At 39.4% G+C, this 13,799-nt stretch overlaps 1 protein-coding gene and 1 non-coding gene across 5 annotated transcripts in view; both read right to left on the reverse strand.

Annotated features, from left to right (window-relative positions):
- Nucleotides 1–4,428: 4,428 nt before the first annotated feature.
- LOC131278126 (U1 spliceosomal RNA) lies at nt 4,429–4,592 on the reverse strand. Its single transcript, XR_009185378.1, has one exon. It is a non-coding gene; the product is annotated as a U1 spliceosomal RNA (small nuclear RNA).
- A 6,877-nt stretch (nt 4,593–11,469) lies between these two features.
- The window catches only part of EXD1 (exonuclease 3'-5' domain containing 1), a 74,794-nt gene continuing 72,464 nt past the window's right edge, over nt 11,470–13,799 (reverse strand). For all 4 annotated transcript variants that reach the window (XM_071214115.1, XM_058293948.2, XM_058293947.2 and 1 more), the window contains one exon: nt 11,470–12,944. In XM_071214115.1, coding sequence (XP_071070216.1) covers nt 12,282–12,944 — 663 coding nt within the window. In that variant the 3' untranslated portion in view covers nt 11,470–12,281. The remainder of the gene's footprint in view (nt 12,945–13,799) is intronic.

Below are 13,799 nucleotides of genomic sequence, written 5' to 3' on the forward strand. Positions count from 1 at the left end.
TTTCTCATAAAATCTGTAACAAATGTTCCACCATGCTATGTTGTGTTGGTGAAGGGGAGTTATATGGAATTCTACACATGTGCATGATTGTTTTATAAGTTCATAACTTCTGTAATAAAAGAATATTTAATAAATAAATAAAATTTAAAAAATATAAAGGGCACAGATAAATTGTTTTCATCATGTAAGAACTCGGAATATTATTCCCATGAATGTCTCCTAATTAGACTATCAGAGGCAGAGCTTCAATTGCATCCAGCATCCATGTGGAATCTAAGCCCCTCTTGATATAGATGTGGAATGGTCACAACCATTCTAAGGTCCACAGGAAGGAGGAATAGAGTATGGATTAGAGTGGACTTACTGATATTCTATTCATGAACTATTGTGATTAGTAATCAAAGAAAATATGGCATTGGTGTGGAGAAAGTGGCCATGGTGGCTGCTGGGGGTAGGGAGTGGGAGGAAGAGATGAGATGTGGGGGCATTTTCAGGGGTTGGAGTTGTCCTGGGTGGTGCTGCAGGGACAGTTACCGTACCTTGTATGTCCTTCCATGGCCCACTGGGTGGACTGTGGGAGAGCGTGGGCTATGATGTGGACCATTGACCATGAGGTGCAGCGGTGCTCAGAGATGTATTCACCAAGTGCAATGAATGTCTCATGATGATGGAGGAGTTTGTTGTTATGGGGGGAGGAGTGGAGTGAGAGGGGTGGGGGTATATGGGGACCTCATATTTTTTGAGTGTAATATTAAAAAAAAGACAAAAAAATAAAATTAAAATAAAATTGATTTAAGAGTTAAAAAAAATGACTAGAGAGTCACTGACATAAAAACTTGTCAGAAACATTAAATACATAATTCCTTGTAAAATTAAGACTGAGGGTAAAAGGGAGAGATAATAGTATATAATAGCTACATAATCTGGCAATGTATTAATAGATATAATACAATCATTTAAAAATGGGGAGAGAATGGGGACCTATGGGGACAATTTATGCGGAAGAAAATTCTTTAACTGTTTTCAGCAATCACCTGTGGTGGTGGTAGTGATACTAGTATCATGACTATGAGATTTTTGCATGTGTAAAGTAGATAAAGTAAATGGTTATAAGATATCTAAATCTAACCTCCCCTAAGGCCTTAAAAACCAGCTTTTTTTGGATGTAAGAGATACAGATGTAATATAAAAATAAGTAAATAAAAAACTCTGCAGTTCTGAATTTGAATTGGAAATATCAGTATGGACTCACAAGGTGTTTTATCTTTTTCCCTTGTTCTGTCCACCAAAAAGGCCTATGAACAATGACCAACTTAGTAACAATGCATATCTCTAGCATTTAGGTTATGATTTTAAAATGCCATTTCCCATAAAAAGAAACGAGAATTTCTTGGAAAAAGAACTGATTCCAGATCTAGGGCAGGAAATTTGCAAGATGAGCCTGGAGCATCTTTAACAGTTCAGACAGTTAAGAAGTTATCAAGACTGCTAGGATTATGCCAAAGGACTCAGAAGCTCCCCATGAGTCAAAGATGGGACAAGTTGAGCTTTAATAAGGATGAGGATTACAGAGGATTGAAACTTATTCACTATGTTTAAATCTGTAACTTAGTGATATTTACAAAAAACTCCAACCAATTGGCCATCTCTGATTATGACATGGAATAATTCAGTAATTTAGAAAAATGGCTAAATAAAAGAATCAAGCACTTAACTTGCTTTTTCTATAAGAAAATTTCCTGAGTTACCAAACAGTAGGTAAGAGGAAGCATCTTCTTACAAAATATATCTAGCTAATAACTGAAATAATAGAATATCATCATTGTGCAGCCCCCATTGAACTAAAAGAATCTAGGCATTGGACAGCAATGGCTGCTGACATCAAAAGAAAGCAAAAACCAGACATTATGGGCCTCCTGATGAAAAAATACACAGCCACCTATTAGTATTCCCAAAGAGACTGATCATAAATCCTATAAAGGGAAACGGACTTTGGCCCAGGGGTTAGGGCGTCCATCTACCACATGGGAGGTCCGCGGTTCAAGCCCCGGGCCTCCTTGACCCGTGTGGAGCTGGCCCATGCGCAGTGCTGATGCGCGCAAGGAGTGCCGTGCCACACAGGGGTGTCCCCCGCGTAGGGGAGCCCCACGCGCAAGGAGTGCACCCATAAGGAGAGCCGCCCAGCGCGAAGGAGGGAGCAGCCTGCCAAGGAATGGCGCCGCCTACACTTCCCGTGCCGCTGACGACAACAGAGCGGACAAAGAAACAAGACGCAGCAAAAAGACACAGAAAACAGACAGCCGGGGGAGGGGAGGGGAATTAAATAAATAAAAATAAATCTTTAAAAAAAAAAAATCCTATAAAGTCTCTGGGTTCAGCTGCGAATTTGCAGGACATATAGAAGACAGGAGAATATGCTGAACTACATCATGAGCATGCACAATCTAGAATATGGAAAATTCTACAATTCAGAAGACCTGATTTATTCAACAGTTAAATTTTAAGGAAAAGAAAACAATAGAGGGGGAATATGTAGATTGAAAGTCTGAAAAGACACATCATATTTAAAAATAGCTAAAACTAAACTATAATGTCTAGAGATACAGTGACTTTATAAACCACACAAAAAATGCAAGGATGTGATGAATATCAGACTAGTGGCTACCTTAGGAGAGAAACTAGGGGCTATGATTGAGTTGGGGCATATGGAGAGACTTTGAAGAGGGAATGACAAAGTTCTATTGTGTGACCTGGGATGGCTACAAGAGTGTTCGCCTTACTTTCCAATGCTATAAAAATGTATATCTCCTCATCAAAGTTATTACACATGCAAAATATTGGCTAAAGAAATATTTAAAATAATTTGTGTAACCACTTTGAAAAAGTTTGTCAGTTTCTCAGAAGTTAAACATACAATTACCATACGACCCAGCAATCCACTCCAAGAGAAATAGAAACATATGTTCACTCAAAAACTTGTACAGGAGGGAAGCAGATTTGGCTCAACTGATAAAGCATCTGCCTACCATATGGGAGGTCAAGGGTTCAAACCCAGGGCCTCCTGACTTGTGTGGTGAGCTGGTGCACATGCAGTGTTGATGTACACAAGGAGCGCCCTACCATGCAGGGGTGTCCCATGTGCAAGGAGTGCACCCCACAAGGAGAGCCGCCTTGTGCGAAAAAAGCGCAGCTTGCCCAGGAGTGGCGCCGCACTCATAGAGAGCTGATGCAGCAAGGTGACTCAACAAAAAGAAACACAGCTTCCCGTGCCGCTGTCAAGAATACAAGCGGACACAGAAGAACACACAGCGAATGGACACAAGAGAGCAGACAACCAGCAGGAGGAAGGGAGAGAAATAAATAAAATAAATCTTAAAAAAAAAAGCAACACTTGTACATGAATGCTCACAGCAGCATTATTCGTAAAAGCCCCAAAGTAGAAATAACCCAAATGTCCACTGATGGATGGATAAATAAAATGTGGTATGTCTATATATCACATACAATATAATTTAAAAAGAAAAAGAAATGGAGTACTGATATATGCTACAACATAGAAGACCCTTGAAAACATTATGTTAAGTGAAAGAATCCAGTCACAAACTACTACACTGTATGTAATTCCATTGATATTAAATATTCAGACTGGTGATCGCTAAGGGCTGTGTGGCAAGGAGGGCAAAATGGAGGGTTACTGACAATTGATGTGTTTGGTATTTCTTTTGGGGAGACAAAAATGTTCTAAAGTTAGATTTTGGAGATAGTTGTACAAACTTGTGGATATAGTAAAAAATGGAATTGTACACTTTAAATGGGTGAACTATACTGTGAATTACATCTTAATAAAGCTGTTAGAGTTTGTTGTTGATATATTGACAATGGCTATTTATTAAACCACAAGTGAATTATCTTTTCATTTCCATGACAGCCATTTAAAGTATGTTCATGGCTCACAAATCTCTCTAGCGTTCTTTTTTTTTTTTTTTTAAGATTTATTGATTTATTTATTTCTCTCCCCTCCCCCCCCCCCCACCCCAGTTGTCTGTTCTCTGTGTCTATTTGCTGCATCTTCTGTGTCCGCTTCTGTTGTTGTGAGCAGCACGGGAATCTGTTTCTTTTTGTTGCATCATCTTGTGTCAGCGCTCCGTGTGTGCGGCGCCATTCCTGGGCAGGCTGAAATTTCTTTCGCGCTGGGTGGCTCTCCTTATGGGGCACACTCCTTGCGTGTGGGGCTCCCCTACGCGGGGGACACTCCTGCGTGGCAGGGCACTCCTTGCGCACATCAGTACTGCACATGGGCCAGCTCCACACGGGTCAAGGAGGCCCGGGGTTTGAACCACGGACCTCCCATATGGTAGACGGATGCCCCAACCACTGGGCCAAGTCTGCCGCCCTCTCTAGCATTCTTTTTTTTTTTTTTTTTTTTTTCAGGGGAGAGCGCGAACGCAGTCCCCCACTACCACAAATTATGCAGTCGAGTTTCCCGCATTTGGGGAAATCGCAGGGGTCAGCACATCCGGAGTGCAATGGATAAGCCTCGCCCTGGGAAAACCACCTTCGTGATCATGGTATCTCCCCTGCCAGGTAAGTATCTCTCTAGCATTCTTGAACTCTATATTCCCATATGTCCAACTATTAGATCCCAAATATATTTTAAATGAGATATGTCTAAAGTTCAACTTGCTGTCCAATTATCATTCCTCAAATTGCCCTCTTAATGTATTCTCTCTGAAAATTGCACTGACTTCCAAAGAGATGCCTAAACCAGAAATCTGAGACTCAACCAAGATTTCTCCCTCACCTTTACCACCTATATTCAATTATTTATTTGGTTCATTCTACTTCTTTAATATCTTTAATATTTCCTCCTCTTCAGTCTACCAATTTCTATATTGCTCTGTAGGTCCCAGTTAAATTCAAGCACTTACCATTTTCCATTTGAAGCAATGCAAGTGTATTTATACTAGTCTCCTTGATACTATTCTCACACCTTTTCAATCCATCCTCCAAATTAAGCCAGGATAATCTATAATCTACATTTCTCATCATCTCAGTTCCTTGCTCACAATTCTTCAATGGTTTCCCATGGCCTTTAGGACAGAACCTAAACTCCTCAACAATGAATGTATAAGCTTTAGTGATTAGTTCAACTGTAGTTCCCTCTTCAATTGGCAGTGCACTTGAATTCCTTTTGGGCAATTACCTTTCCCCCTTGTGGAAAGTATTGATAGGACAGTAAATCAAGGTACCCTAGATGATTGGGCCCATAATATAAGGCCAATCAAGCTCTTTTTCTCAGGATTTTGAATCCTGAGTCACATTATGCAGAGACGGAAAACATATATTTGCACTCACTCATTCTGACAGCTGAGTAAATCCTGCTGCCTAGAGTTCTGCAGCTGCCCTTAATCTTATTTCCAAGCCTAGTTCTCCAGCTTTCCCATCAATTCTGTGAACCAGTCATTGTTCCAATAAATTCCTTTTTTTGTTTACATTAGTCAGAGTCAGTTCTTTTGCTTATGAACAAGCAGCCATAACAGATACATGGACTCTATTTTCCCACCACTACACCATATATATTTCCCCTATTTCCCCTCATTAGTGAACTCCTTGTAGTTCTCTGACCCGAAACGCACCCTTCCACCCCCAAAAAGCCCACTGACACACGTCTCAGCTGTAGGGCAAGAGCTATCTCCTCTCTAAATTTACACTGACTCTTCTTCCCAAATCACTGTTTATTCCTTGAACATAACTATTGTTTCAATTATAATTTTGTACATTTTTCCATAGATACTAAGTCCTTTGAAAATAGTAACTGTGTCTTTTTAGCTCTAATTCCCCAACCTTGCCCAGTGCCTGGCTCAAAAAATATTTGCTAATGAATGCACAAATGAGGCCTACTATGTGAGTCACTGCTATAAGGCAGCTTCACTGTCTCAGCTCAGAGTTCTCTACATTATTTTATTTTTAAGATTTCATTTATTTATTTATCCCCACCCGTTTTTTTTTTTTCACTTGCTGTGTCTGTTTGTTTTCCTTGTTTCTTTAGGAGGGACAGGGAACTGAACCTGGGACCTCTGATGTGGGATGGAGGTACCTAATTGCTTGAGCCACCTCCACTCTCTGCTTTGTTGTGTCTCTCACTACTTTTTTTTCCTTCCCGCGTCTCTTGGTGCATCATCTAGTTGTGTTAGCTTGCCACACCTGCCTGTCACATCAGCACACTGTCTTCTTTAGGAGGCACTGGGAACCTCTCCTCCCTGCTTTGTTGTGACTTTCATTATGTTTTTTCTCCTTGTGTCTCTGGTTGTGTCAGCTTGCTGTACCTGCTCATCATGCCAGCTCACTGTCTTCATTAGGAGGCACCAGGATCTGAACCATCAACCTCCCATGTGGTAGGCAGGAACCCGGTCACCTGAACATGTCTGCTTCCCAGAGTTCTCTATTTTAAAGGCAAGTAGGAGTATGTACTACTTTGGCACATGTAATAAGTAATATCTTCATTTACATTTTACTTATTTTACATTCACCTTCTCAAAAAGAAGGGCTGAGGAAGAGTTTCCTTTCCTCTAACCTCAAAATTTTGCTATTTCAATGGTTTCTTAAGCAAACTATGTAGGGGATAGTGACAAGTTACACAATAACGAAGAGAACTTCTTTCCCTCATTTCCCTCATTCCTGGAACTTGCTGTTTTGGCTTTTCCTCAAGAATGTTTCATTAGAATTTGTTCCCATTATAAGGTTCTTATTTAAAACACTCAGGGTTTAGACATCAGGTGGCTTAAAAGTTATAAGCAATAATGCACTTTGGAGAATTTGACAACTCCAGAATGTGGACATGTCTCATAAAAATCAGAGAAGCTATTGTTGCAATATGGAGAGATCAGCAGCGTTAGGTTAAGTTACTGGCCCTTCTGGTTTGCATCACAGTTAAATGCCATTCAATCAATTGTTCCACATCTACCAGTTTACACTATAGTTCATTGGGGAAAAGAGGAAAAAAAAGAAAAAGTATTAAAAAGTGGATGCTCTGAGGAACAGAACTGAGTTTGATAAAAGATGGGAGAAGGGGATAATGATTTTCATTATAAGCCATTTTGTACTATTTATTTTATAACCATGTTATATAACCTTTTTTTTTTTTTTTAAGGTACCAGGGGCTGGAGATTGAACCAGGGACCTCATATATGGGAAGTCGGCGCTTAACCACTGAGCCACACTGGCTTCCTTGAGTTGGAGTTTTCATTTGTTTTGCTTTTTGTTTGTTTTTTCAGGAGGCACCAGGAACTGAACCTGGGACCTTACATGTGGGAGTGGGCACTCAACAGATTGAGCCATATCCATTCCCCATTATCTTTTCAGATTTATTTTACTTACTTATTTCTCCCCACTCTCTCATTGTTTGAGTTCACTTTCTATTAGTTGTGTGCTCGCCTTCCTTTTAGGAGGCACCAGGAACCAAACTTGGGAACTCCCGTGTGGTAGGCAGGAGCTCAGTCATTTGAGCCACATCCACATCCCTCCCAGTCTTCTTTAAATTTTAAAAACCTTCCATTTGACTGTAACAGCAACACATTTGCTCCTTCCATTCTTGACATTATTTAACAAAATACTGTTACCCTAACAATTATTTCCCAATATGTATTAGGCCAGTGGCTTCTAAAAGTTTGTTTTTAAAATAAATCATATTGAAGCTAATTTACATACAATAAAATGCACATATTTTAAGTGTACAATTATCAATAGAATCACCACAACTATCAAGATCTAGAATATTACATTACTTGAAAATAAAGTTCCCTTGTACCCCTTTGCAGTCAGTCCCCATCTCCTGTCCTGCAGGCAAACACTAATCTGCTTTCTGGCAGGTTATTTTTGTTTTTATTAGAATTTCATATAATAGACTCATACAGGGAGCAGATGTGGCTCAAGCAGTTGAGCTCCCGCCTCCCACATGGGAGGTCCGGGTTCTGTTCCTGGTGTATCCTAAAGAAGACAAACAATGAGCAGACAATGGGCAAAAAAACCAAAAAGGAGCAGGGAGCAGATGTGACTCAAGCAGCTGAGTGCCTGCCTCCCACACAGGAGGTCCTGGGTTTGGTTCCTGCTGCCTCCTAAAGAAGAAAATAGACAATGAGCAAAAAACTACAAGCAAAAACAATGCGCACAAACAACAACCAGATAACAAGCAAAAACAACTAGCAAACAGATGAGGGAACCATCTCGGGGGAAAACATGCAGTATGTAATCTTCTGCGTCTGGCTTCTTTTGCTCAGCAAAAATTTTTGCAATCTGTCCAGATTGTTACATGCATCATAGCTTGTCCCTTTTTATTGCCAAGTAGTATTCCATTGTATGGATATGCTGCGATGTATATACCTGTTGGAAACTTGGGTAGTTTTCAGTTTGGGACTATTAAGAATAAAGCTATCATAGACATTTGTATACAAGTCTTTGTGCAGGTACATGTTCTTGGAATAAATCCCTAGGTGTAGATTATGGGGTTAGACTTATAAGAAATTGCCAAAATATTTCATAAACTGCATTTTACTGTTCCATTTGCTCCACATCCTGTAACACTTGATGTCATTCTTCATTTTTAATTTTTTAAAAATAAACTTTTTTGAGGCATAAATATCCAGAAGTTGAATTGCAGTCTCATATGGTAATGTACACAGAACTTTTAAGAAATAGCCAGACCTTTTTCCAAAGTGCTTGTACTGTTTCACGTCCCTACCAACAATGTTTGAGAGTTCTTTTTGCTCTACATCCTCACCTATATTTGATGGGGTTGGTCTTTTCAATTTTAGCCATTCCAGTGAGTATATAGTGGTATCTCATTTTGGTTTTTTTTTTTTTTTTTTTTTTTTTTTTAAAGATTTATTTATTTATTTAATTTTCCCCCCTCCCCTGGTTGTCTGTTCTTGGTGTCTATTTGCTGCGTCTTGTTTCTTTGTCCGCTTCTGTTGTCGTCAGCGGCACGGGAAGTGTGGGCGGCACCATTCCTGGGCAGGCTGCACCTTCTTTCGCGCTGGGCGGCTTTCCTCACGGGCGCACTCCTTGCGCGTGGGGCTCCCCCACGCGGGGGACACCCTTGCGTGGCACGGCACTCCTTGCGCGCATCAGCACTGCGCATGGGCCAGCTCCACACGGGTCAAGGAGGCCCGGGGTTTGAACCGCGGACCTCCCATGTGGTAGACGGACGCCCTAACCACTGGGCCAAAGTCCGTTTCCCTCTCATTTTGGTTTTAATTTACATTCTCTGATAAGGAATAATGCTGGATATCTTCTTTTTTGAGGTACCAGGCTGAGGATTGAAACTAGAATCTCGTATGTGGGAAGCTGGCACTCAATCATTAAGCCACAATGGTTCTCTGAGTCAGTTTTTTCATTTGTTGTGCTTGTTGTTTTGTTTTTTTTAGGAGGTACTGGGGACTGAACCTGAGACCTTGTACATGGGAAGCAGGCGCTCAACCACTTGAGCTACATCCACTCCCCTAGCATATTAATTTAAAAATGAAACATCTATTGAAAATGTTGGCTGTTAGGATTATAAAAGGGAAAATACATGTTTAAAAACACACAAACATATTTATAGTATGGTTCCAACTCTGGTTCATGTGTGCATATACATATATTTGCAATATATGTATGCATGTGTGAATAAATACGTGTGTTTGTGTGTTTGTATATATACATATATATACACACATACATATACATATATATAGAGAGAACAAGAGAATAGAAAGAAAAATGCCACAGTGCTAGGAAGGGCTGTACAAGCATGATATGGTGGTTCAGATGTTTTGTTTGTTTTGTTCTGTAAGGTATTTATATTACTTTTTAATAAATAAACCAGGGAGTATGATTTAATCTCTCAACTAGGAAAACACAGAGTATGTAAAAGACTCAACAATGGATTTGGACAAGGATCCAGACTTCCCAAAGATTTAGGGTGCAATGTAGGCAAGAAGTCTGAGTGATGGCACAGAGCACTAGCAGGAGGGTTGTAAACAGCACAGGGATTTTTTACACTCTATCTAGCAAAGGACAGAACTTCATGGAAGGATCTTCCCTAAACAAGGAATTTAAGTAGGAACTCTAGGCTAGACGGAAGACATGGAGAAAACGTAGTTCCAGGTATATGAGTGTTTCACTTAGAAAATACTATAATGAGGGAAACGGACTTTGGCCCAGTGGTTAGGGCGTCCGTCTACCATATGGGAGGTCCGCGGTTCAAACCCCGGGCCTCCTTGACCTGTGTGGAGCTGGCCATGTGCAGCGCTGATGCGCGCAAGGAGTGCCGTGCCACGCAAGGGTGTCCCCAGCGTGGGGGAGCCCCACGCGCAAGGAGTGCGCCCGTGAGGAAAGCCGCCCAGCGTGAAAAGAAAGAGCAGCCTGCCCAGGAATGGCGCCGCCCACACTTCCCGTGCTGCTGACGACAACAGAAGCGGACAAAGAAACAAGACGCAGCAAATAGACACCAAGAACAGACAACCAGGGGAGGGGGGGGAATTAAATAAATAAATAAATCTTTAAAAAAAAAAAAAAAAAAATACTATAATGAGACCCAAAAGGCTCATAAAGTTCAGAGTGTCAAAATATCTCCTAAATAGCACTATCCAATGGAACTTTCTGAAATGATAGAAATGTTCTGTATCTGCACTGTTCAATACAGTAGCCCCAGGCATGATACTATTGAGCATTGAAAATGTGGCAAGTGCAAATGAGGAACTGAAATTTTTATTTTATTTAATGTCAATGAATTTAATTTTAATTTGAAATAGTAATATATGGCTAATGGCTACCATATTGAACAACTTGGCAAAGGTCCAACACAATCCTACTGTCCTTTTAAAGTGTAGTCATACAACCTACGTAATAAAAGAAGAATCCCTTTTTTAATACAAAGGATATTACATTTTACTTTGTTAGCACGTATGCATATATATGTTTTGGGCAGTAACTTAATGGTTCCACAAGAAGATAAATAAATTCTAGGAATTCTTTAGGAATTCACATGATTTTCAATGTAAACCTAGATTAACCACATTCTGGGTTCAACCTGAAGATGCATCTGACCAAGGTAAACCTGGAATCACATTGGCCCCATGTGGTTTTCTGAACTAAGGACAAGGTGAATGAGACAAGGCAATTGGAAGGCTGAGCCAACTGCATGCTATTGGGCCTGCTCAATCTTAGCTCAAGCTAGATGTGGCCTTTGCCATTTGGAAAATCATAGCAGTCCTTTCAGTGGCACTCATAACAGAATGGCTGGTGCAGACGAGGATGTTCCTAATCCTGGACTTCCCTAAATGTTCCCCCAAATGCAATAAGTATTATTAGAGTCCTATACCATTTCAAATTACAGATTATTAAACTGGACTCAAGACCTAGAAACCCAAACATTTTCCAATTTATTCCTACCCAGACCCAATTAAGAAAAGTGAGAAAATCTAATGCCAAATGAAATTTATTATTTTAGACAAAAGAATATGAATAATCTTTAAGTATTGAGTATAAAAAAGGTGTTGAACAAGCTGCCTTCTCTTGACAATAAGAAAGTATGCCAATTCCAGGCAAAAAGAACAGTTAAACTTCAAATTTACATAATAGGTATACTAAAAAGAAGCCTACTGTCTCTGTTTTGTTAGGAAAATGGACAAAATCTTCTTAAATGAAGTAAACAGAAATAAAAACTGGGATATTGATATCTGTAATCATATTAACTATTATCTATCATTGACACAAGATAATGAAAACTTCCAAAATTAAAGTTAATATTTTAAAAAGAAAAAAAGGATTGGTAAAGTTGTCAGGTACTGATTTTTTTAAAAAACTTACAGCACAGTTGCTAGGAGTTTTACCAAATCCTTTCAGACCAAACTATAAGGAAAAAAAATTTAAAAGTATAGATTCTTCCTGATACTAAAACCAAAACTTTTTCCTTCTTCAAATTCTCTAAACCCAAATTATGAGAAATAATTATTCACTCTGGCCACTGGGAACATTTCTGCACAGTGATGTAATCAGAAATTTTACTTCTTCCATTATTTAACTTATTCATTCCCATCCTAATCCAAATACTAGGAATGTAGAAGTAGGCAAAATGAGAAGAGAATTTCTACAAGAGGATTTAATTTTTCCCAAAGCCTATGACTGAGGCAAAACCAAACTTAGGTGAGCAACTTAAGCAGTGAGTTATAAGCTTCCAAAAGGAAGGCCCTGATATCAGGGACAATGAGCCATCTTTATGCCCTTAAGGACAAATTTCTTCTCTAAGGCAAATTTAGAGAAGAATTTATCCAGGGATCAGTCTTCTCCAAAGCTGGACAGGGTGGAAGTGCGGAAAGCACAGCTTTTCTTGAAGGATAAAAAGTGTTACTTGGAGACACTCTGGTTTCCTGAGGAAGAGGAGACACTGAAACATCTTGTTTTGTGCATTTAAAATCTTCCTTGTTTTCCATTTTCAATAATTGTTCTATCTCTTCTTTCAAAGATAAACTTGTCTGAAACTCATTTTTGAATATTTTAATGTGTTCTTTTCGAGTATTTCTCTGATCCTCTGCCCTCTTTGACTCAGGACAAATGACTTTTTTACTGGAATCTTCACTAACTTCTGCTTCCTTTATAGGAGGTAGATGTTGAGGTTTTGTTTTAGTTTGTTTACTCTCAGATTCTTTTGGCAAATTTACTTCTTCATGAGACTCATAAGATGTAAAACTGGGAGCTGTATTTACCCTAGGATTTTCATGAAATAAGAAACCTCTTACTTTTTCTTCTTTCCCTGCTGTCTCTGTCACTGATTTCTTTGAATGTAGCACTGTCCTTATTAGGAGCCCCTTTGCATTCACCCTATATTCCTTTGTAGCTCTCTCTCTGCGCTGCTTCTGGAAATCCTTGAGTTGAAACAGCTCTTCTGGAAGTTCCATACAGGTAGGCTAGGAAAAGAAAATGAACACAAGTCTACTATAACTAAACTTAATACGGTACTTAAAATTCACTTCTATTATCAGTATTTGGCGATGGAGTGTCTATTCAAATGTGTTCACATAGCACCGCCTAGTGCCTTCAATTATATTAGTACTATTTTTCCTTTTAATATTTTGAAAAGGCAATTTATCTACATAGTTTGTGTGTGTGTGTGTGTACAAGTGTATGCATAAAGTGAAAGTGAAAAGTAAATCTCTTTTCCAACCTGGCCCAAGCTGCCTTAGTGATGCATCTAAAATATTCTTGTGTAGTCTCCCAAAGATAGTCTATGATACTGATACTATGTGTGTGTGTATACACCTTGTTCACAATACTTTTCATTTTTAAACTTTGTATTTTAGTAATATATATACAACTCAAAATGTCCCATTTTAAAGCCATATACAAGAGGACAAATATTGTATGGTCTCACTAATAGAACTAAATACAGTGAATAACTCATGGAAATAAACCTAGAGTATGGGTTGTAATGAATGTGGATTGAGAGGGGGGATCTGATGCTTAATGCATGTATAAAGTTTTATATGATTGATTGTAAATGTGTGGACATGATAGAGTTGATGGTAAACATTATAGTGAGTATAACTAACACTGCCAATTTATAAATGTGATTGTGGCTGAAAGGGGTAGTGAGTGTCAATTGAAAGGAAGCTACACAAACAGATATGGCTCAACCAACAGGGTTCCTATCTACTATATAGGAGGTCCAGGGTTCAATGCCCAGGGTCTCCTGGTGAGGGCAAGCTGGCCCACACGGAGTGCCGGCCCATGCTGGAATGCTGCCCAGCGCAGGAAAGCCATCC

This window comes from Dasypus novemcinctus, chromosome 3 (assembly GCF_030445035.2).
Source record: "Dasypus novemcinctus isolate mDasNov1 chromosome 3, mDasNov1.1.hap2, whole genome shotgun sequence".
In the NCBI taxonomy this organism is placed as follows: Eukaryota; Metazoa; Chordata; class Mammalia; order Cingulata; family Dasypodidae; genus Dasypus; species Dasypus novemcinctus.